At 44.1% G+C, this 23,611-nt stretch overlaps 2 protein-coding genes across 3 annotated transcripts in view; one reads left to right on the top strand and one right to left on the bottom strand.

Moving 5' to 3' along the window:
- The window catches only part of CMTR2 (cap methyltransferase 2), a 29,167-nt gene extending 24,359 nt beyond the window's left edge, over positions 1-4,808 (bottom strand). The window contains exons 1-2 of one of the 2 annotated variants that reach the window (XM_057415213.1): positions 4,700-4,808; positions 1,165-3,760 (exon numbers count right to left, since the gene is read on the bottom strand). In XM_057415213.1, the coding sequence (XP_057271196.1) occupies positions 1,447-3,741 (2,295 nt within the window). In that variant the 5' untranslated portion in view covers positions 3,742-3,760; positions 4,700-4,808 and the 3' untranslated portion in view covers positions 1,165-1,446. Of the gene's footprint in view, positions 1-1,164; positions 4,367-4,699 lie in introns of those variants that run through there. The other variant, XR_008972893.1, reaches the window with a different exon arrangement.
- An 8,635-nt stretch (positions 4,809-13,443) lies between these two features.
- PNP (purine nucleoside phosphorylase) lies at positions 13,444-22,812 on the top strand. The gene is made up of 6 exons (XM_057415214.1): positions 13,444-13,865; positions 16,729-16,898; positions 17,182-17,285; positions 18,495-18,670; positions 21,837-22,027; positions 22,455-22,812. Exons 1-6 carry the CDS (start codon positions 13,843-13,845, stop codon positions 22,670-22,672), a joined length of 882 nt encoding a protein of 293 aa, XP_057271197.1. The 5' UTR covers positions 13,444-13,842; the 3' UTR covers positions 22,673-22,812.
- Positions 22,813-23,611: the final 799 nt, after the last annotated feature.

The raw sequence follows: 23,611 nt of genomic DNA, 5'->3' as shown, positions 1-23,611 counted from the left end.
TACTTCCTGTATGAAGACAGGCTGAGACAGCTGGGGCTGTTCAGCTTGGAAAAGAGAAGGCTGTGTGAAGACCTCATAGCAGCCTTCCAATATCTGAAGGGGGCCTACAAGGATGCTGGAGAGGGACTCTTCATCAGGGACTGCAGCGATAGAACAAGGGGTAATGGGTTTAAATAGAAACAGAGGAACTTTAGGTTAGATAAAAGGAAGAAGTTCTCTACTGTGAGGGTGGTGAGGCACTGAAACAGGTTGCCTAAAGGGTGGTAAATGCTCCATCCCTGGCATTGTTCAAGGCCAGGCTGGATAGAGCCTTGGGCGATGCAGTCTGCTCTGAGGTGTCCCTGCCCATGGAACTAGATGATATTAAGGTCCTTTCCAACCCTAACTATTCTATGATTCTACAATTCTATGATTCTATGAAGTCTTCACCATACTTTCCCAAAGACAGTTATCACAAACTCCTTCAGCTTATTGTTCCTCCAATGGTACCCAAAGCATTTCTTGATACACAGAAACACGCATGATCACATTTTCAGCCTGAAAAACATTTGCAGCTTCTTGTTAATAGACAGATGGAAGTCTTCTTTGCTCAGGCATCTCAAACTATTCTAAGGAGTCTGAAATTATTAGAATAATTATTCTAAAAAGCCACACAAAACCACACCACTCAGCGTTCTGGCCCAAACCTCATGTTTCAGATCCTACAAACCCTGGAAAAGTACCTATGTGTCAAAACCCCCATGGTTTGCTGGATCAATAGAAGAGGGCTAACGTCACAAAACAGGGTCCCCCATCATCTGGCCTGATGTTACAGGTATAATGCACCACCACACCTACCATCATAGAATCACAGAATCATAGAATTATAAAATTATAGAATGGTTAGGGTTGGAAAGGACCTTAAGATCATCCAGTTCCAACCCCACTGACATGGACAGGGATGCCTGACACTAGACCATGTCACCAAAGGCTCTGTCCGACCTGGCCTTGAACAATGCCAGGGATGGAGCATTTACTGTTTCTCTGGGCAACCTGTTTTAGTGCATCACCACGCTCACAGGAAAGAACCGCTTCCTTGTATCTTACCTGAACTTCTGTTTTAGTTTGAACCCATTACTCCTTGTCCTGTCACTACAGTCAATTCTGAATTAGATGGCACACAAAGAAACTTGCTCAGAGAGAGCCGGGACAGAAAAGAAACAGTTTCTCCACTTTATTCATTGTCCCTCCCATGTCCCCTACATTTGAGATTAAGCCTCAGGTTTCTGTACAACAGGCAAATGTGGTGCAAGTGGGACTGATAGCTCAAAACATCCCCCCAGCACTAACATCACACCAGGGGTTTTTGCAGTAACATCACCTTCACATTCACAATGTTTTTAACACCTTCTACCTGCCTGTGAAAGAAGGTCTAGCAGCAGCAACTTGCTCAATTCTAGAGCTATTTTAAAGTGAAACATCACTAGTCATTTGCTGCTGCTTAGCTTCCACAATCAAGTGAAGCTGTCTCTTGGCAATGGCTGTGTTTAAATCCCACAAGAACTCCAACAGCTTGCCCTGGAGGAGAACCTCCATGGGCACAAACTGCAAAACTTGCTGGGGAGAGTCTGTGTCAAGCAAAGAGCTCATTAGCTCCTTCAGATGCTGCAGGTATAGGACAACTGGATTTGGGAGGCCTCGGTAACCAATGCACAGCAAAGCAGCGCTGCTCCTCAAGGGCTCAGGGCAGGCTGGACAAGTGAATGTGATGCGTCTGAAGCAGCAGTGCAATATAAATACCAGGCCAGCTGTGAAGCGTGTAAAACAAGAAAGAATAGGCAAAATCAATGCATCTCCCACTGTCAGCTGATCCAACGAATGCAGAACACAGTCCAAAAGCTGCTGCTGGTACTTTGGTTCTCCATCATAAAGCAAAGAGAGGCTGAATGTCAGCAGTGTGGATGAGTCCAGGAGCTTTGTTTCTATGTTGGGCGGGCTCTCAATATCACAGAGGGATGAGAAGTCTACCACAAGGCACGTGAACTGGTCACCACATCTTCCCTTTAGGACTTCCTGGCGACATCTGGAGAGATCAGACACTTCTGCCAGTATCAGTTCCCCAGGAAGCACTTCACACGACTGACACGTCTGCAGTATCTTTCTGCTCTTCATACTCCCCCCCATCAATGTGTTCAGTGCTTCATTCAGATTTTCCAAGACTTGACTATCACAGAATGGGGAACATTTTATCACTGGTAATCTTTTTCCTTCCAAAACATACCACAAGCTACACTCGAGGTCAGAAGACAATCCTTCCAAGACACACATTTTCCCAGCAGTATTTAAACTATGCTCTTCAGCCCAGTGATTAAAATAGCCCTTTGCCACTTTATCATTCCACGTGAGGGTTTCCAGCATCCTCCTTTCATTGTACGTACTAAAATATTTGCTTCTTTGCCCAAACCATTTTGTATTCATGCTGCAACCAGTCCGAGATTTCCTGACAAGCCAGTTCTTTCTGGAAATGGGTTTCAGACAAAGTCTCTGCATGAAGAACTCCACTGCACAATCTCTTAACTTGTTCAGTTTTGTCTGCTCCGCTTCTCCCATGCACTCAAAGAGACGGATGTTCTGAGAGATAGTTTCTACCTGGCACTTGTGGAAGAACATGCAACACTCTTCATGTAGTTTAAGAAAAGACTCTGGCAGCACATGCTGGGGGAAAAGTGCTTTGTTGACCATTTCTGTTCCAAAGTTCTGTATCATCTTAGAAAGCAGCGGATGGATGCTCTCTCTGCCCATGTAACGAAGACAAATCACATAGGCCTCTGAGTTGCCAGCTTTGCTAGTGGCTGGCTTAAAGACATGGACCTCCTCAAAAGAGCAGTTCAGCAGAAAGAGCAGATTGACAGAACAGTGTTCAAACAGCGTGAACATTTTCAAAACAAAGGACCCTCCAGTGCCCAGGATCATTAAAGCACTGACTGTTTCACAGTAATGAAGGGGTGAGACAAGAGCCTCCTGTTCTCCCGGATTCCCCTGGCAATCAAAGCTGCCATCAGCAGTCACCAAGTGAACTATGGCCATGTTACTTATAAAGTTCTGAAGTCCTGTTAGGTGTTTCCGTGTCATCACGTCACCAGTGTTATCTGGGCCAAAGTACCACCAAGGCAAGGTATTTGCTATGAGACGGTCATCCATTATCATCATAAGAGTGTCATTGGCTTCATGATATGGGTTTAGAGTGTTCGCTACCCAATTCCAGTCACATTGGACATGGTGGGATTTCAAGTAGTGGTTGAGGCTGGCTATGAAAGCTCCAGGTGCTTCACAGAGGTGGACAGTATTCAGTTCTCTGTCCTGAAGAGCTTCTTCAGGGAGAAGAGGAAAACTGCACAGGATCTCATGGAACTTGCACCACGCCTGGGTACACAGCTCAGCATTCACCCATTTCTTCACATGAGGAATTATTTTCCCTGCTTTATTGGTAAACGAGGTGTGCTGATGCCATTCATCCAGGTTCTTATCACTGAGTTGATTCTTCACGTCATTCATGGAGATCTTCAGAGCCAGAAGTGAGTCGAATTCCTTGTGATCGCTTGTAAAAGCATTGCTGGGATCTGGAAGCTGCCACTCATTATTCACTGGCTTAGTGTAAGTAAACTTCTTTGCAAAGAGCTTCTCAATTTCAGACAGAATTTCAGGACTGAACTTGTCAAGGTTTGTAGTCCGGTTAACATAAGACTTCTTACATTTGTTCATTCTTGGATTGATTCAAGACCTGGAGAACAGCACAGAAGAATAAACACTGTCATGCCAGTCACATATGTATGTAAATAGGCAAAGCTCTTCTTAAACAATAAAGATCTCTCCTGCTTAACCTCTGTATTGCAGAACATGAGAAACTCTTCACAGAATCGTGTATGGGTGAAGAAAGTAAATGAGGGTTCTCCTGAATGAGGCTATCTGGAGATCAGGAGATTCACGGGTTCAATCACCCTTCATGATATTTACATAACAAGTGAAGAAGAGTTAGCTGCTGCTTTGGCTCTTCACTGATCTCAGAATGCTCTGCTCACTCTGTAGGTCTGAACACTTAAATCCAAGTCTCTTAGTCACAAAAGAAACCATACCACAAGCCATACAAATTAAACAAGTGCCCAAAAAATCTTTTCATCTGATTATGCAAGTATTTATCCAGGAGTTCAAAGTAAGGAGACCAGAGAGCCACAAGGCAAGGGAGCTTGGAAAGGGAGCCCAGCTTCTCCTCCTCTTTACCAACTGCTATCCCTCATACCTCTTCCACAAAACCCAGCGTGATGCAGAGCGAGCCCCTCACCAGCACCCAGGCCCTTTGCTTAGGAGACCCTGGTGAGAGGTTGAAACCCAGCCTGCAAGCAAAACCCTGTTTCTGTGCTCAGCAGTACAGCCTTACTTCCCCTACTGGAAAACAGAAATAAATCCAAAGCAAGAAGAGACTTTGTTGCATCCACAGTCAATCTTAAATCATGCTTTATATTAAAGGAGGAAGTAGTGCGAAGTGTTGTGCTTTGAGTGCATACACGCAGGTATCAGAAGCACACTCTGCACAAAGCTAAGGAGCTCTGTAGCCATCTGCTCCAGCACACAAGCAGAAGTTAGGTTCACTAACCAGAAATCTGCCTGCAATCTATTCAAAACTAAGACGCTCATTTAAGTAAAACAATTTAATCAAAATTACCACAAGAGACGGGGATCACAGAATTGTTTAGGATGAAGACCTTTGAAACCACAGAGTCCAACAGTTACACTGGAATTCTTTGTTTTCTGAGACTTTTATTATGGATTTTTCAAGCAGCTTCAAATGGTCTAGCAGAAAGCAACCACTCAAGCCACACAATAACTGAGCAACTTCTCAACAGACACCAACTTCTCTCACATGTAGTTACAAGGTGCACAGACACCACCGAAACTCAGGAATCATCCTTGTCACCAGAGACACAATGACAGAGAACTGCCTGTCAGGACTTAACAGTGATTGTGTTTACTTCTACATCATTTTACAACCTACAAAGGTGTAAGCCTCCAACAACAGAAAATACAACCTGCTCCTTTGTGGGGCTGACACTGGAAAATCCCTCAGCATATTATTTTAACCACCCGTCTGCCTCAGAAGCAAATAACAATCTTCAGTGTTACAGTTCAATGTAATAGAATACTGGACTAAAATTGAAACAGTTGAGAAACTTTGGAAGCAAACAGAACAAACAATAGTCAACTGAAACACTTTTCCCCTTGAAACTATGTAGCACCTCAGGCAGCAGCAACAGGGCGACAACAGCTCCTCTCATAAGCACCAGGTCTCCGACGGCTGAAGTTTCACCTCCAATTTCCACAATTCCACTTACTTTCAATAAGCATACTTAGTTTCACTTCCCTTTACAGATATTCTGCAGCTTTAATCTCGTCCTTTCTCACAAGCTGTGCTGAGGGGACGAGGAAAGCTGAGGGAAACACTTAAGACTGCTGTGCCCTAAACCAGTTTTAAGTCGCTTTTAAACACGATCCCAGAGTTCACACCAGCAAACCCCTGAACAAGCCATCACCCAAAGCACGACAAGGAAAAAGCGATAGCCTGTTTTTTCCGGTTTACAGTTATTTCAGCCCCCACCGCCTGACTCGAGCCGCTGAAGGGCGCCTCCGGGCTCTTCCCGCCCCGCAGCTCCTCACACATTCCCGGGGACTGCACACCAGCTCCCGCTCGGAGCTGCCGCGCAGCCAGACCCGGCACACGCGGGGATCGCAGAGCCCCGGAGAAACACGCCCTCCGAGCCAGCCGCCGCGGCCCAGCCGCCTGCCTCCGCCCCAGCCTCTCGCACAGCCGCGGCCTCTCTGCACCGCCCGCTTTCTACGCGAGACCGCGGCTCCCGCGCGGCGCAGATACGCCCCAGCTCCTACCCGGCGGGCTGCGGCGGAAAGCAAGGCAGGCCCCGCCCCCGGACCCTCGCCTCGGTGGGGCGCAGGAGGCAGGTGTCACGTGACAGGATGCGTGCTGCTGAGTTCGTGTAGGACGTAGGGAGAGGGTTCCGCGGGGAAGGCCCGGAGCCTTGCCGTGCCAAGAGATGGCTCCTGGGGCCGGGCAGGAAGCACGGCAGCCGTTTCATTCGCAGGAGCAAGGAGGCTGTTTTTCACCAGGAAACCCTGCTCACCTGAGTGGGTTGTGCGAGAAGGGAGCAGAGGAGCTGCCTCCATCGGTAGTGCGGCCCAGTAGGGACGATAAGCATTCATAGACGTTATTCAGCTAGCACTTACCACATGATCATTCATACATACATACATGATCAGGTTGGTCAGAGAAAAAATAGGAGGAGCACCATCCTGCTCCAACCCTTCGGAGAGGAAGGGCTGGGGCTCAGGGCCTTGCATCCTTTTGCCTGCAGACGTGGGACATGAGCCCTGCAGAGCCAGACACAGCTGACCTAGGAGCGTGGCCAGGGCAAAGCACCATCCTCGCGCAGCACTGCAGATGCCACATCTCACACACACTCCCTAGGCCAGCCTTTGTCTCTGGAGGCATCAGTGATGCTCCTCCAGAGTTTGCTTTGGTCTCTCTAACCCACAGGCAGACACTTCAGAAGTCTCTTGCACTTGATAACCCTTTCTAAATCCCCAGGAGACTCATTACACCCACCTTGGCTTGGCAGGAGACAAATACTAGTTGAAATACTAACGGAGCAGTAATGAGTGGAATCAAGTGAGCATTGCAGCATCCCTGGAAACGCACTTTCTAGACAGCAAAACAGTATCTAATCTGCAAGCAGAGGCAGGAAGGTCAAAGCAAATTAATTATTACAGCAGACAGCAGGTGTGAGCTGCTATTGAGATTTTAAACATTGCAGGGATTTTCCTGTGCATAGGTTAGAGAATGAGGCACTTGCCAGCCCTTTTGGAAACAAACAGCCGGCAATATAGCATGAGTTAGCATAAATCCTTTCACTTCAGTGCCAGGCTTTCTGCTATTGACTTCTGTACTGTCACAAATTTCTTCTTGATGATGCTCAATCCAGCCCTAAATCCAGAGTAACCTTAGCATAAAAATTCATTGCCATGAATACAAGGGAGCTCCAAACTGATATAACAAGGGGATTTTTTTCTAGAAGCTCAGTAATTGGCAAAGAAATATTTTCCATCTTAAGGACATAATAACAGATAGGTAAATAATCTTTTCTTCTGTTGTAGGCAGAGAATTCCTAAGTTAAAGTCTTAACTGAGAATATAAAACTATAAACAGACAAGTTCCCACACATGCACTTTTAAGCTACTTGCTTGTTTTCTAAAATGAAGCAATAACTGCTACAAAATAGAAAGAGTCTTAAACAGAAAGAAAACTACTTCTATGAATAAGTACAGGACTAAAACTTTTTAAATCCCCTAGGGGGTGATATTTTTAAACTTAAAATTGCCATACTCACCCTATTCAATAACATTACAAAAAGATACTGGCTACCTCACAGCAAAAAGTTTTACCCGTGGAGGGAAGTTTTACATGTAAATCTGCAATGCCTCTTCACCCTTGGATTGGCCTGTTTGAAAATCACCTCCCAGTCAATCAACATCTTTGGCTACTTAGGGATAGGAGGCAGAGTGGGGACAAATTAGTTAAAGCAGCTGAGTAGTCTGTGGGTAGTTGAGGGTTTTCTAGTGCATGATGTGGTTTCTTTGATTGTACTGGGTGTAAAGTAGTTGTATTGCTAAAATGTTTAGCTTAAGAGGATTTGAAGTTAATGTGTATTTCATTCTGTAATGCTTGCTTTTTGTCTTTGTAGTAAAAGCCTGGCCACATCTTTCCGTTACTTCTGGCTCTCTGATATCTCCAGTGATGCTCTGGTGTTTCAATTACTTTTCTTTTCTTATTCCTGCTACACAGCAGTTGCAAAACTTGTACTGAGTCCTGTGGAAAACAGGCTATTTAAATCATTGTGTTTAAGAGATGGATTTTTGTAATCTCCTCTTAAACACGTAACTCACCTTTTTATGTTCTGTTGGGTTCTTAAGTGTTTGATTATTATCAGTAAGGGAGCAACAACAATTAAGCATGTAGGGGAAAGCTATATGTAAGGAATACTCTTACCTTTTAGCATTACCCTGCTAAGCTTTTACTATAGCTTATAGCTTCTCAGTGTCGTAGTCTTCTGCGTTACTGAAGATAAGGCTTCCCCAAAATACAGGGGAGAACAGCCCATCACTGGTCACGCAACACTACAAGATTCCTAGCTAAAAGAAATGTAATCTAATAGCAGGCTTCAGAAAAACATATTTTTTTCCTGAAATTAAACCTTCAACTCAGCTTGTGAGCTTCAGTTTCCTCCTTGATTTTCCTAAATCTTCATGTTAAAGCAGAAGTCCAAGTAGATATGTCAAAATGCTGGTTATTGTCTTTTCTGTCAGTATGAGACACTCAAAATGGGAACACAGCACTTTCTTCCTGGATTAGTCCTGCTTTTGTGGAACTAATCTGTTGGTTGATAGATAGCTGAATTTTTCTCTCACACATCATGAGATGTGTGCACAGCTGTGGCATTATTATAAGCTTCAAACAGAAGCATCTGTCTTTAAAGGAACATTGTGCAGGTAAACATTGGAAGCTAATTAAGAGCAAAGTAATCTCGTTCAGGCCTCTGACTTTTTTTTTTTTTTTTGTAATTAAAATAGCAGAATGCATATGCAGTAAAAGCATGCTATGTGATGGAGCTGTGGAGTTGCTGGTGTGTTCAGGAGCTCTTTTCATCATACTGGCTATGCAGGAAGTCTGCTGGGAGGACTATGCTGAGCCCTGGCAGAATTCTGTGTAGAATTCATAGATGCTACAAGGCTACAATCTGTACTTCTCACGCTGCTTCTAAAGATAAACCCCAGAAATGTGTAATTTTGCATCAGATCTCACCATAATTTTTGTTATCATTGTGAAGGATGCAAGAAACATTGGTCTCCTAAAGACAGGCAGGTAACAGCCTTTTTTACTTTTTGTGAAAGTGCAGCTGGAGTGCCAAGGGTAAAGGAGACATTTAGAGATTTACAGAGATTCTCTTAGTTTATAGCTTCTCTACAGGGATTTGCAAAGGCCCATCACAAATCCCACCTTGCTTCAGCCTTCTTGAGATGTCTAGAGGGTCTTGCTGCACACTTACCTATCAGGCTGGCTATGCCAGCATGTTTTTAAAGCTCATTAGAGGCAGCTCTAGAAGAATACTCTGGATTAAAACTGAAAGGCCACCAAGGAGCTTCTGTGTTGGGGTTAAATTACGATATGGGTAATCTGAGTCTGTGCCAGCAGGAGGCAGCCATCCAAATGGGACAGTGAAGTTAATGCTGCTGGTTTGCCTAGAACCAGTTGCACAGATAGCCGAGTCCTCTCCTGCAACGGAGAGGGAGTACTATTATGGAGCCATTGCTGTCTCACATCCTTTGACCCCATCAGGGGCCATGTCTCACATCTTATATACATCTCAGCTGCATCAAGAAACGTGTATGTGGTGCATGACACTGGGAGGGCCAATTGTCCTTAATGCAGTGGCTTTGTGAGACTCTAGGGACTAGTCCATAAGGGCTGTTGTTCTGCGTCTGGCCCACTGTCCAAAGTCAGGCAGGCTTGCCTTTCCCTTTCCTCACTGGAGGAATTGAAGCCAGTCTGTTACAGTGAAAGTGAGTTGTGAGACTTCAGTAAACAATTTCTAATGTAGGCAACTAGTACAATGATCTGCAGGTGTCTAATTGTTGCTTCTCAAAGCAAAAATCACTGAAATGGAAATGAAAAGGAAACCCTATAGACTATTCAGTACTGGAGCATTATTGCACCAGAAATGGGATAATGAGACAGTATTGATCCTATAGGAACAGCATAAATACACCACGATGGACTGTGGCTACAAGTGATAGTTTGTTCACCTCCAGAAGGCAGTGCTTTCCAAAAAGGGGATCTGTGGATATGGGAACATGGTCCTGGAGACAGGTGAAAGGTCTGGCCTCAAGCTCCACTGCGTGAAAGATATCTTAGAATGTCTCTGCTCTTTTCCTAATCACTGTGGTATCATTTGTTCACAGATGTAGTCAGGTTGCTTTCTCTTTCTGCCCAAGTCTTACAAAGGTGGGGAGTTGTTACAGAGATGGCATACAATTTGTGAATGCTAGGTCTACTTCCCTGCCAGTGAACCTGAGGCATCCCTTTACTTGAACTGATCTCCACCCTAAAAGCCTTTTTCCCCACTGCCTTTATGGAAGGGCTTTTCAGGATTGCACATTTTGGGTAGCTAGAAGTTTTTTTATGGTGTCTAGCTTGCATGAGAACCCATCTCCCCAATTCTCTGGTGCCTATCTTAAGTTTCTGTATTTCTCCTGCCTCCATGGCGACATTTTCAGGCTGTCATTGGAGCATTGCTTAGTTTTCATTTTCCTCAGCTAACCATGACAAGTTTTCTGAATATCTTGTTTTCTGTTTCTTGTTCATCCTTTCTCTGCATTCACTATGGCCAGAGGTCTCTTTCCTGCAGCTGTGTTACAAGCAACATTCACATCACTTCAGGCAGATGTTCCTAAAGATACCCATTAAAGCAATCTCTGGGAAATAACTTCTGGTGTATAATTTTATTTTAGTTACCTAGTAATACTCCTGTGGCTATTAAAGATAAGTTTCCAAATTGCTGTGAAAATCCTGATGTTTCTTTAGAGTGTGTTCAGTAATTAAATCAAACCTTGAACCTGCACTTTAGGCAATCAGCAGAAAAGCAAAACCTTCCTCCAAAACAGAGGCAGAATCTTGGCTTGTCTAAGTACAGAATTCAGGGAGGTGCCCCAGACAGAGATGGTGAGCACTGCACCCATGAGAGCATGGTGATGCCTGTAGGAGTATGGGGGCATGCTTTCTCCTGTACTAGGCTGAATTGAGTTTTGTAGACACCCTGTTTATCTCTCTGCAGCTGTTCCCTTTCCCAACAGGGTGATGTGCAGTACATGTGAAAAGACTACAAGATAATTTGATTCTGTGATAATGTGAGCACACAGGGAAGTGGAAGGCTTACCCTAAATCATTAACTGTGTCGATGAAGTGCTTGCAAAATACTTCATAACACTTGAGACAGAAATAACTGTAAGAATGTAAAATGTTGTTATAAAAGTCTTTCAAGTGACTGTATCTGCATCCTGTAGCAGTTGAAGTTCTAGCTGTAGAAACATGATTTGAATGACACCCAAGTCAATAATATCAGGTTTATAGATAAGTTTGCTGCAGACATACAGACAGTAAGAGGTGACTGAGTTTGTTTCAGGATGGAAGACTGTCAGTACTGTTTCTTAAGGACTATGCAATCTATTTGGTAACTTATTTGTTTTGCTAGATCTGCTTTGTGGAGTACTCTCCACAGTATTATTGGCATGAATGCCCTCAGTGCTCAAGTTAATCTTTCTAGTAGGAACCTTTATCTAGTACTTGTTCAGCCAGTGCAGCATTGCAGGTTAAAACTCAAGTAACTTTTGTTGCTGATAAATAACAGACACTGCAGAAAGACTGATAAAATGGCCCCTTTTTGGTAATCCTGTTTTCTGTGTAAATTGAAACTAGGGAGGAGATTGAGATGAGAACAAATTGGGAAGAACTTTCAGGCTGTCTGATCTCTCCTGTCTGCTTTGCAAAAAAAAGAATCAGATTAATGAATGTAATCAGATTAAGGCTAAACAAGGGAGCATATCTGTGGGGCATCAGAACTCTACTGATACCAAAGAACTGTATGGAAAAATCAGTGTTAAGGGCCTAACATTGCTCTATCATTTAATTTAATGGCTTTCAAAGAAGTCCTGAGTGCTGGCAAGAGGGACATGCTTTTCCAGAGGGCAGAAAACCTTGAGGGAGCTGGGAAGTGGTTCTGAGATCCTGGCTTTAAGCAGGTGTTGTTGGGGTGACAGCAACTTTGGCACATTGGCTCATGTAGAAAGGTAAGAGGTAGGGGTCATCTTTGGACACAGGATTTGATGCAGTTAAATCTACCCTAAACATCTCTCAGCCTGCTGTGTTTTGTATAGAAAAACGATGCTGAAGGAAAAGGAGAATGTTCATGTTGCAGCAGGCAGAGATGGACATGAGTGAGGTTCAGAAAGACAGGAATGAGAGAATGATAAAAAAAGGGTATATCTGAAAAAGAAGGGGAAACGTAGAAACAGAATGAGAGAGAGGGCATAGAAAGGAAAATGATTCATAGAGCAGTAGTAGACCCTCTGATTTTCACTGCCCACAGCAAACTGAAAGCAAAATGCGCCGTGCCAGAGTGGCAGTGTACTGTTCCTGCAGTTTCAGCACTGCTACCTGCTGATCTTTGTGGAAAAGGCATTGTAAGTTTTCCAAGAGAAAGTAAATAAGAAGCAGAAATGCAAACATGAGGGGGAAAAGGAGAAGCTCAACAACTTGATGGGAAGGTGCACTTAAGGTTTCTATTTAAATCCGATTTCTACTTCTTTGGTGCCAGTTGTATCTTTCAGCAAATACCTGTGGTGCGCAGAATTTGGTGTTTAAATCCTGCTGGTTACCACCAGTGCTGGCATTGAGAGGTTCCTCAATGTGTGGATTTTTGTTTTCCAGTATGAAGTATATCTCTCAAAATACCCAGGTTTTTCTTGCTGCATTTATTGCCTTGTTTGTATTTTAAGTTCTCTGAGAGAGTTTTCTGGGGCAGCCAAGGGGATGTTTGATGTGGTCTTAAAGACTAACAAGCAAACATGAATGAAAGTAATAAGAAATACTGAGATGTGAAACTGGTGCTGCCTGATTTTGTAATTCTTTTTTTTTAATGTCTGGCTGATTTGCCCTAAGAATTGTCAAGTTCTAATTGAGGTTTTCTTGCTGCTTGGGATGTCTATAAATTCTAGCCACATGTGTCCCTTCTGCATCTAGTAAACTGTGAGTGCAATATGTAGCTGTAGCCTTTTACCTGGGGCATGTAAAGTCTGTTTACTCATCACTGATTTTCTTGAAATTATTTTGGCATTGATTGTCTTGGAAACATCTGTGGCTGTGTAAAATGTGCTTCACATCAGCTGTCAGGATCGGCTGCTGTTGCACAGACAGACCCATATGACAAGGGTGTTTCAAGTTTTGTTTCCATAAGAAATAATGTGAGGACTAGAGAGGCAGATAGTGGGGCCCCTGATATTTTTTTTCCTGTCTTCCATAATGCAGTCAGCTGAACAAAGATTTAGCATATCTCATTACAATATTTTCTTTTGTAATGGGTAAGGCAAATAAATGTGAGGGAGGGGGAACCAAATGGGGGAAGCTAATAGGACATTACCTGTTGTTACCATGTGAGAATGGGAAGATGTGAGCTATGAAAGTGTCTCAGTGCAGTAGTAGCAGGTACAGGTTATCAGGCAGAGCTCTCACCATGCTCCCAGAGGTTTGACTTGCAAAGGAGCAGGTGACTCCTGTTGCAGCCTGGTTCCTAGTTGATGCAAGCATATTCTAATCTATGCAGACCCACTGTCAGCTGCTCTTCTCTGGGTGGCTGCTGGAAAGTTGTGTGTGTGCACATGTGAACTTTCCAGTCTTAATCTACATTATAAAACATGTGCGTGTGTGTAGGCTTTCTGCAGAGCTCTGGAACATATGTGTCATGAGCAGTGAAACCAGAAAAGCAGATGTCCTGAACATGCCCCTCCTACCCGGGGATTAGAGACGATCAGGGTAAAGCAGAGAGAAGCTGGGACACACCTCCCTGCCTCATCACCAGAGACAGCAGCAGTTCGTGCAGGTTCAATGGGCTTCTGCTCTTTGGTCAAATAAACCCCTGCAGCTCTAGCCAGCAACTATCCCCTTCTTTTGGTTAACCAGGAAGGAGGAGGATGGCCTATGCTGAGGAAGACAGGTAAGGTGCTGTGAAACGGGATGCAGAGACATCCAAGCTGGAAGGGGCTGATGAAATTACATCACTTTTTCTTGCCTTGTTTTCCTCTTCTTCCTATTGGGCACTCAATAAATGTCAGACAAGGCTGCTCAGAAGTAAACATCTTATTGCTGAGGAGGAGCCTGGCTGTCTGCCTGTGTCAGGTGCTGGTATTATGCAATACAGCGCAGAGCAGGTGACCCTGGGAGAAGGTTACGGCCCAGAAGAGGTAGATGTGGTGGTGTGGAGAGACATACACTGCACATATGTATGGTGGTGTGCCCCTCTGAAACATAATGCTTGCTTTCTTTGTTTGGATATGTCTGCTTTTTACATGGATTTGCTTTCAGCCATCCTGGAAGCATAATGAGGGTGGGGTTTTATATGCCATAAAAGATCTGTCATTGGTGACAGTCGTGTGTTTTGCAGCAGATGTGTTTCTGCAGTGGATGACAGCAATCACAATAAAGGGGATTGTGTTTTCAGCTCATCCTGTGATTTAATCCAAACTGAGCACTGTTATTAGGTGTGCATTGTTGGAAACAGGGGAGCTATAGGGAGCTTTGTGCTACATGTATTAATTCAGGCTGCCAAAAAGCTTGCATAAACTTCAGATTCTTGCAGTTCCAGGCTAAACATTGCATTTGATGTCTCACAGGTCAAACTTTTCCTCTGTTCCTCTAGAGCAGCAGGTATCTTTTCACATTCAGGAATTCTCTGTGCCTGCCAGTTCCTTTGATGCTGTGCATCTGGTAGATTTCTGAAAACTAAACAGTGCAAGCAGGACACTGAAGATGAATTTTGACATCACTGTGCTCTCAGCACTGTTGTACCCAAAGTTTTTGGGATGGAGAGGGCTCTGCAAGGCCCCTGCCTGCCTGCTGAAGCTCCTTTCAGGCAGGGAGGGTGACACAGAGCTGCAGATCTACTGCTTTGGTTAAGAAATATTTTAACATCATCTGTTTAGAAGGGAAAGATATTTCCCTGAAACCTAGCACAGCTCAGTCAATCCCAATGTCTTCAGCAGGCATTGAATGGGATTCATCCCACACTTCTAAAATTTCTGGGGATACAGGAATAATATCTCTAATGTTATTTTGCAAAGGTGTATGCACCTTAAAAAATACTTATCAAGAGGAAGAGCAGATCCTGGTGACCTCATTCAGTTCTCATGCCTGCTGCAGGTACATCAAAAGCTCAGATGTTACATTTAAATTCTCTTGGTTCCCTCTAATTTCTAAGTAAGGCTGAAAGTTACTCAGCAGTGAAATTGGTGGGAATCATTCATTCATGTATGTAAAGCTCTTTTAGAGCTTTTATCTGGGAGGAAGGGATAATATAGTCAGTTAAGTGCAGGCTGTACTAATATCACTTCCATAGCTTTTGCTTATTTCAGGAGCTGCTCATACACTTGGCAAACTCAACAGCATGTTATGCTAAATAAACTTCCTCATTTCCAGCCTTTTCTTTTGACAAGTATTTCAGCTAAGTGTGACTCTTCATTTTGTGATGCCTATGGAAGTTATTTCTTCTCACTGGATTGCAGGTTTATGACATACTCAGGTATTTTTGATATTGTAGTTTGTAACAGGGAGCATAAGTTTGATGTATCAGGCATTGGAAAGGCCTTACAGCAGGAGACAGACAGCTAGGAGATGAAAAAACACTTAGCTAGAAGATGCCCGTGCAATAACTACCTGCCTTGTCAGTATAAAGAAATTAAAAAAGTAGAATTGAGGTCCTTTTTTTGAATAGCTGTTATATCAGTCAGAGGAACCAGCAGCACATTGACAGTCAGATCCTCTCCATCAGTGGTCTGAGACCTCCTGGGGTGTGGAGCAGCACTTTGACAGCTTTTCTGTAGGTGCTGTAGACAGCAGAATCGCAACACAATCAAGGTTTGCACCTCTGGAAACAAACTTGATTCCAAAAATAAGAAACATTCATGAAGTGACAGTTTGTCAGCATCTCCAGTCAATTTTACATTACCTTCAGCCTTGAAGTATCCAATTCTCTCACCCCTTAATAAACAGATCAGGTTTTTGTACAGAGAAAATTCTGTCCCTACCTGTGTTGCTTCACTCTGACCATATAGAGTCATGAGTTCTACTCATCAGTGGTAATGATTGAGTCACTAACAAGAAACGCTGTCGCTGCCCTTGCTTTTGAGGAGAGTTTGCAATCAAGCTTGGTGTTGCCTTTTGGAAAGTATCTATGTTTTTCTGTTGGAAACAGGATTATGGGATTATTCTGCTATTGACTGTGTTTCAAAACTGACTAATGCATCTGATGCATACTGGACTGACAGGCCTAAAAATTGAAGTTGTCTCCCTTGGCTGTGCAATGCCAACTTCTATCCTGCTTTCTAGCAGTGTGCCTCAGTGCTGGAAAAGACAATTTTTTTGCCAATGTGTTTGAGCAGTCCCCCTCTTAAATCAGACAGGAGCAGGAGCACAAATTTCTGGTTTTCACTTGTGTTAACAAAAGCTGATCTCATTGAGCCTCTTGACCCACTACCCATCCTGTGGGAGAGGATGAATAAAATCTATTCAGCCTTCTGTACTGAAACCACAAGGGTTTGAGAAGGTGAATATTTGACATGTGGTACCAGTCCGGAAAGAAAGCACTATAGAATGAAATTAGTAAAGAGGATTCAAATGCTTGCCTGTGTCCAGGAGTAAAATATGAGATTAAAAGTGAAACCTCTTCAGTGATAGCAATGAAGCCCCTATTATTTTAATCTCAGTGAAACTTCTTTTTCCTTGCATCTTTCTAGGACTCTTACCCTTTGAAGCTTGTTCTTTGGATGGGTTGATAGACTCATTGACCTGTTCTCCTTCTGCAGAAACAGCTATGAGATGTGTAAGGAAACAGCAGATTGGTTGCATGCCCGCACTGCCCACTGCCCAAAGACTGCCATCATCTGTGGATCTGGACTGGGAGGCCTGGCTGATGTGTTGGATAACAAGACAGTCTTTCTGTATGAGGACATCCCTCACTTCCCACAGAGCACAGGTTAGTACATTCCAGGGTATCAGAATCCCATGCATCAGCAGCCTGCAACAGCCCTACAGAAAGATTAGTCAACATGCACCACTTGGCATTGGTCTGCAAACCAGCCTCTGGTGAAATGTGTGTTCACAGTAAAAAAGTAAATTAGAATACGTATTCCTGTGCTATGCTATTTAGTTGACTTTCAGCTCTTAGCCCTGCTGTAATGCATAATCATCAACTGACAAATGCTTCTAAAGTCAAAGACCTTGCGACCCGTAACTGAAATGGCAATATTAATTTCCAGTTGCAGGGCATCTTGGCAGATTGGTGTTTGGGGAGCTGAATGGACAGCCCTGTGTCTGTATGCAGGGACGTTTCCACTGTTATGAAGGATACTCTGTCAGCATGGTGAGTTCTCCTTGAAATCACCCACACAGGGGGAGGTGTGCTGTAAAAGATGCAAAAGGGACTGCTTGCTTTGATATCTAGCTGCAGGAGGTTACCTCTTGCAGTGAACTTACATTGCTCTTGTAATTGTGCTTAGATTTGAGATTTCTCCCCCCCCCCAAAAAAGAAGTAAAACTGGCAGCTCAAACCAAGAGGTAGGCAGCTTCTGCTAGGTGAAGCTGATGTGCAGCCATGCAGAGTGGCTAGCCCTGCTGTACTTTAGGGGAAAATGGCATATCAGACAAGGCAGATTAATATACACAATAATCTTGTTTTACTGGCTGATAGTTCTGTTTGTTGTTTTATTTTGGTAGCTTTGAGATTTTACTTGTGGCTGAAGTCAGTTTGCATTCAGATCTAAACTGTAATACTTGGCACTGCTCAGCTTCTTGGCAGGGAGGAGAAACTATTTTAAATGCACTTGACACAAATCTAGGTTTACCAAGACACGTTTGTCTATTAAAATTAACTAATTTCTTGAAGAAGGGATGTCCATAGTTAGGAAATATTTCTGCTCACAGCTCCATTAGCATTTCAGAGGTAGCAGATACCCCTGATTTCTTCTTGATTCCTTGAAATCAAGCTTCTCTTTTTTTTTTCCAGTTCCCAATTGTTTCTTAATTTTGGATATGCATTTTATTCACTCATGTGAATAAAATGAAATTAATAAAAACTATATGGTGCTATAAAATGGCATCAGTGCTGTAAAAAGCTGGTTAATCAATTACCTTCAAAGTATTGAGCTGTAGTGTTGAGTTTAACTACTTATGCACAAGTCCATGTGCATAAGTAGTTACTTCAGTCACCACAGTGGATTGATTTCTGCAAGACCTTGGCAGCAAGGAAAAACTATCTGCATATTAGAGTTTTAGTTTGGTTTGGTTTTTTGTGTGATGTTTATTTGACCACAATGAAACTCTAGGAAATATGGGCTTGAATTTTAATGGTTTTCATTTAAAAAACAGGTTTTAGTATGTTTAAAAACACTAAAATTCTTTCTATTAAAATTAGAGGAATATTTAAAATTGCAGAAAGTTTTGTCTTCTTGTAGCCTTATGTAGAGCCTTCTCTGCATTATGAATGCTATCCACAACTTGTGATAATGCTGATGTAGCAGTAGCTGTCTAGTAATTGTGATACTCATGGTATATATGCCTCTGGCTCGTGCAGGTTACTTTTCCCATCAGGGTCTTGTTTCTCCTCGGGGTGGAGATCTTGATTGTCACAAATGCTGCTGGGGGACTGAATCCCAACTTCCAAGTGGGGGATATCATGTTCATTAGAGATCACATCAGCATGTTTGGCTTGGGAGGGCAGAATCCACTGCGTGGGCCAAATGATGAGAGGTAAGAAGGCATCAGCTCTACTACCAACTAATCCTTTCTTCCTCTGGCTGCAGGCTAGGACTGCCAGCTGTGTCTGCTGGCAAGTGTTTACTGAGCGGTAGAGTGTGGCTCCGGGTACACACAAGGGAAAAGTTAAAGCAGGGAAAAGTTAAAGCAGAAGCAGTAGGTTTGTGTGCTGTATCACCTCCCCTGTCTTCCACAAGCACCCTTCCTTGCTGTTGCTTACTCTTGCAAGCCTCTAAGGAATTTATAAGCAAGCCTCCAGAAGGTTTTGTTTTACAAAAGAAGGCTTGTGATTCCTCTCCTGACATGGCCAGCCATACCATCTGCTGTAGAGACCTGCTTCTTTCTCTTCTTGTCAGTCCCCCTGTGTGCCAATTCCTCATAATTGAGCAGTCTGAACTGCAGTTTCCAGCCTGCATTTATCAACAGCCATTTCTGGTGTGATGGAACTGATACAAGAAAGGCCAGGCAGTAAGCTGATCTCAGAGCAAAGATAAAAATTCTAGACATCTTGATAACCACTTTCGTAGCCAGGTCATTAAACTGGTGTGCCTTTGTTAACATATATTCACTGAAGGCATCAGTCTGAGAGGCAGTTGTCTTGTCAGCTTCGTAAGAGACCTCTAGATCTGAGATTGACCTGCTGCTGGTTCAGCTGGGAAATCAGGTTTCCTATAGTAGCTGTGTAGTAGGATCTTTACCCTGTGGATGGGGCACAGAGGCTCTTTTGGCACATCCTCACCCCTGGACTGGTGTTGCCACCAGAAAAGTTGCTTAGAGCAGAAGGTTGGACTAGATGACCTTGAGGTCTTTGCCAGAATTAATCTGTAATCCTAAAATCTCTTTCAAAGGCACCTTTCAGACTGGCAGGGTGGAAGGCAACCAGTACCCTCAAGGTCATAGCAGTGCTGGGGGACAGATGGACCAGTGTTTACAAAAAAAAGCCCGTTGGCACTTTAATGGGGCTAAAAAGAGCATCAGGACGCATCCACTGGAGACTCAGGCTGAGGAAAGGAGAGCACATCAAATGTCAGGGTTGTCAAAATGTAAGCAGTAAAGAGCCAAGGCTGTCAAGAGCCTTATGGAAGGAAAGAAAGAGGCTGGACTGTGAAAAGTTGGTAAGAATAGCAAGAATTATTTCTTAACAAGCTGGCAGGAGAGAAGCCAGATGGAAGCCAGGTTTGTGAAGTCAGAGGATGGGTGAAGGAGGTGGTAGTTTATGAAAAAAGAGTGAGCTTAAATAACAATATGGTTAAATCTGTTATTGGGTTACTGCCTTCATTTGTAAAAAGAACATATTTACAGGACAGGCATCTGGAACTTCCTGGTTTCTCTCCAAAAAGTTCTGTCCAAGAACAAGGTGATCTGCCTAGCTTCCTTTTACAATCAGTTTTCTGGATGTAATGCCAGAGCTGGTTCCTATTTCTGAAGAAATAGGAAAGGTGCTAGCAACTGCCTCAGAGATAAACACTGTTCTGTGATTCAGATGTCAAGAGAACAGTACCCATCTGAAGAGGATTACCTTTACATCTTCATAGGTATTGGTGTGGTTTGAAGGAAAGAATGATAAAAAGCACAGAGGCCACATGGAGGAGTTTTTAAAGCTGTCTGGACTTGCATAATTGATGTGGAACAGAGGGAGAAATACCAATCAGTTGCACCTGGACAGCATTCAAAGGAAGCGTAGCTGTGATGTTGCCTCTCCAAAGCAGCTTCCTGGTGAAGACTGCAGTGCTCTGGAAGGTGACTTTTGTCCTGCTGACCAAAATAGGCAAAAGGTCTTTGTGAATCAGCTTTCAAAGTATTGCAGAGCTTTAGCAGAGCAAACTTCTCCTAAAATCCAGTCCAGCTCAGCTACAAGGAAGGGTTTAAGCCCAACAGAGTAAAATCAGACACAGTATGAAGTGGAAAGGGAATGTACCACAAGAATCTGAGGACTGACTTCAATGAGTTGGAGATTGGCTTCTGCATTGCTGGCCTTCCTTCAGGAAAGAGAAGCTATTTCATGGTTCTAAGTAGTCACTGCCTCAGACCAAATGGGAAAGTTTTATTTTGTTTATGTAATACTTAATTCATATAAATATAAAATAAGCCACCTTACTGCTCTAAACATTCAGCTGGAAAAATATGGAAACAGCAGGAGATTTAATAGCCCAGATGAGTGACTGGTCCACTCCTATGGAACTGGGTTGGTGAACATGGCTGGGAGCCTATTTTCTAGATTTCCTCAGGAGCAGCATGTCAGTCTTCTACTCTGGGGCTGGCAAGTGCAATGTAAGACCTACAGGATGGATGCATACTCTGGATGGGCATCTCAAATGGGCAATTTAATTGTACTTTCATCCTAAAGAAGCTTCCAAGCTTGTGCTTGGTGTGATTTTGTTATGCCAGTAATCAAATGCAGAAGTGGATGCTCTTTCCTGGGATGTATTTTCTGGCTATGAAACTTGGTTCATCTTCCTAAGAGAATCTTTCCTTGAAGTCCCTTCAAACTGGTCTAATGTAAACAGTAAAGTGGAAAGATCCAAATCTCATCTGATTTATCCAGTGCATCCAATTCTTTGTTTCAAGCATACGGCTGTCAGTGTGGGGACAGGACAGCCCTTGCTGCTGTGGTACAGACCATCCCTGCTGTGAGCCTGGTTATGTAGCTGCCTGCTGCCATGAGCCCTAATTGTGGTAACTGATACTCCATCAGGCCCTGCTCAGACCCTCTCACTGGGCTGTTTTTTGTACCTTGGTGCTACAGTGACCCTATCTGCAAGCTCTTGTGCAGGAGAAGCAAAGAGCAGCATCTGTCTGATGAACAAGGTTTAAAAGCCACCATGGGCAGTTACTGGGGAGACAGAACTAGCTGTCAGTGCTCCCTGGAGATGGAAGTCTCTTGGAAGACTATTCCAGCAGGGTTGGTGCAGTAGGAAAGCAGTGCCAGACCTTCCAACAGTCATAACCTCTGCACATTGAGTGTTTCGAGTTATTAGATCTAGGAGGAATGCCATGATGGCAGAATTACCTGATGGTGAGGCTAGAATGAGAGATTGCATCCATGGCAGGTCTGTCCTTTACATTTCCCACTTCTCTAAAGGATGAGCATCCAGGATCTCTGATGGAGGGAAGGTAGCAGTAGCAATATCTCATGGCTACGCCCTTTCCTGATTTGCAGGTTTGGAGTGAGGTTTCCCTGCATGTCAGATGCTTACGAACAAGACCTGCTTGGCCTGGCAGTAGAGAGTGCTCAGGAGCTGGGCTTTGTGAGCTTCACCCGAGAAGGAGTGTACTGCCAGCTGGCTGGTCCCTCCTATGAAACCATTGCTGAGTGCCGTGTGCTGCAGGCCTTGGGAGCAGATGCTGTAGGTAAGATGCCTGGGCTGGGAAGTTTGGTTGGGCACATGGATTGAACAATTCTGCTCAACACTGAGTTTCTTCAGTCTTTGACTCTCTAAGTCTCCTGGGCCCAGAGAATGAGCTCCGTGTTTCTGCTTAGTTTTGCAGTGTCTTAGTGCAGCTTCTCGGGTGGATCTGCAGAAAGCCCCTATGCTTATGGCTGCCCAGGTCAGGGATCTGAGAATGATGTTTTATTTCCCATGCTCAGATGGCTTAACTTCAGCAGGACTGAGTGGGCCCCATCTGAAATAGTCATATTCTTTTTTTTTTTTTTTAATCCTGATACTGAAGATTTTCACTGTCTCCCTTCCCTACAAAGCAACCCTCTGCAGCCTTGGAGAGATCTTGGTTTTGTGGAAATCCTGCCTCATTCTGCTCCTTTTCTCTCCTACCATAGGCATGAGCACAATCCCAGAAGTAATTGTAGCCAGGCACTGCGGCCTCCGTGTTCTTGGGATCTCCCTCATCACAAACAAGGTGGTGATGAGCTACAACAGTCAAGAGAAAGCCAACCATGAGGAAGTGCTGCGCATCTCGGTGGTCCGGGCTGAAGCCTTGAAGAAACTGGTCACGCACCTCCTTGGCAAACTGGGGGAAAGCACAAACCCTTTGTGACCTCCACCCTTTTGTTGCTTGTATCCTAATGTGTGAACACTAACAAATGGTGTTGGTGAGATTGTTGTCTGATGTTGAATAGACCTGCTGATTTTTGTACCTGTGCTTTAGCTGTTCAGGTGCAGAGGCTTGCTTTGCATTTTGCCAGACTGATCCCCTTGTTAGTAGCCAGTGACCAAAATGGCTTTCTGGGACAGAAAGAGTTGGACCTCTGTCAGATTCCCAAGTCCACATCAGCAATGAGTCCCTTGGTGCTGTGAGCTCCATCTCCCCCATCATTTTGCTGCAGAGCTGTTTGTGTTTCTTGCCCATGGTACCGCCTCTCTCAGCGCAGCATCTTCCTTGCCTGAGTGTTCGCTCCCCCTATGTCATGGGCTGGATTGAGAGCTGGTCACAAGGCTTGGTGCTGCTGCGTATGTTTCAGTAGGGCCTGATCTGAAGCCAGTGGAAGACCACAGAAAGACTGAGTTTTGGGTGAGGACCTGGATACAAGCCATGCTGTAAAGCAGGTGAAGGATGCCGCATAGGGATTCTTCTATCAGTGACTGCAGCAACAGGACAAGGGGTAATATATTTACACTTAAACGGGGGAAGTTCAAGTTAGATATAAGGAAAAAAAGTTCTTTACTGTGAGGGTGGTGGGGCCCTGGCACGGGTTGCCCAGAGAAGTGGTGAATACCCCATCTTTGGCAGTGTTCAAGTCCAGGCTGGTGACATGGTCAAGTGTGAGGCATCCCTGCCCATGGCAGGGGATTGGAACTAGGTGATCTCAAGGTCCTTTCCAGACCAAACCATTCTATGATTCTATAATCACAGATGATTTTTCCAGCTTGGGAAAACACTGCATCCCCACGTGCGGGTTGGTGTTTCCTTTCCCTCCCAGAAGGCCTCCCCTAAAAGCCCTCTCTTTACCCTCTTTTTGGCTCTTCATGACTGGTT

The sequence above is a fragment of the Pezoporus wallicus genome, unplaced genomic scaffold (genome assembly GCF_028554395.1).
Source record: "Pezoporus wallicus isolate ANWC-B61680 ecotype Strahan unplaced genomic scaffold, APGP_CSIRO_Pwel_v1 contig_7896, whole genome shotgun sequence".
Taxonomy (NCBI): Eukaryota; Metazoa; Chordata; class Aves; order Psittaciformes; family Psittacidae; genus Pezoporus; species Pezoporus wallicus.
The sequence above is the reverse complement of the archived record's forward strand: the minus strand, read 5'-3'. Positions and strand labels throughout refer to the sequence as shown.

What these genes read in the sequence shown, in the direction of transcription:
- PNP (XM_057415214.1), top strand. Translation starts at nt 13,843, where the DNA reads ATGGCCTATGCTGAGGAAGACAG. An exon ending in TCACTTCCCACAGAGCACAG is followed by an intron (nt 16,899 to 17,181) that starts GTTAGTACATTC and finishes ATTAATTTCCAG; the next exon opens with TTGCAGGGCATCTTGGCAGA. An exon ending in AAGGATACTCTGTCAGCATG is followed by an intron (nt 17,286 to 18,494) that starts GTGAGTTCTCCT and finishes TGGCTCGTGCAG; the next exon opens with GTTACTTTTCCCATCAGGGT.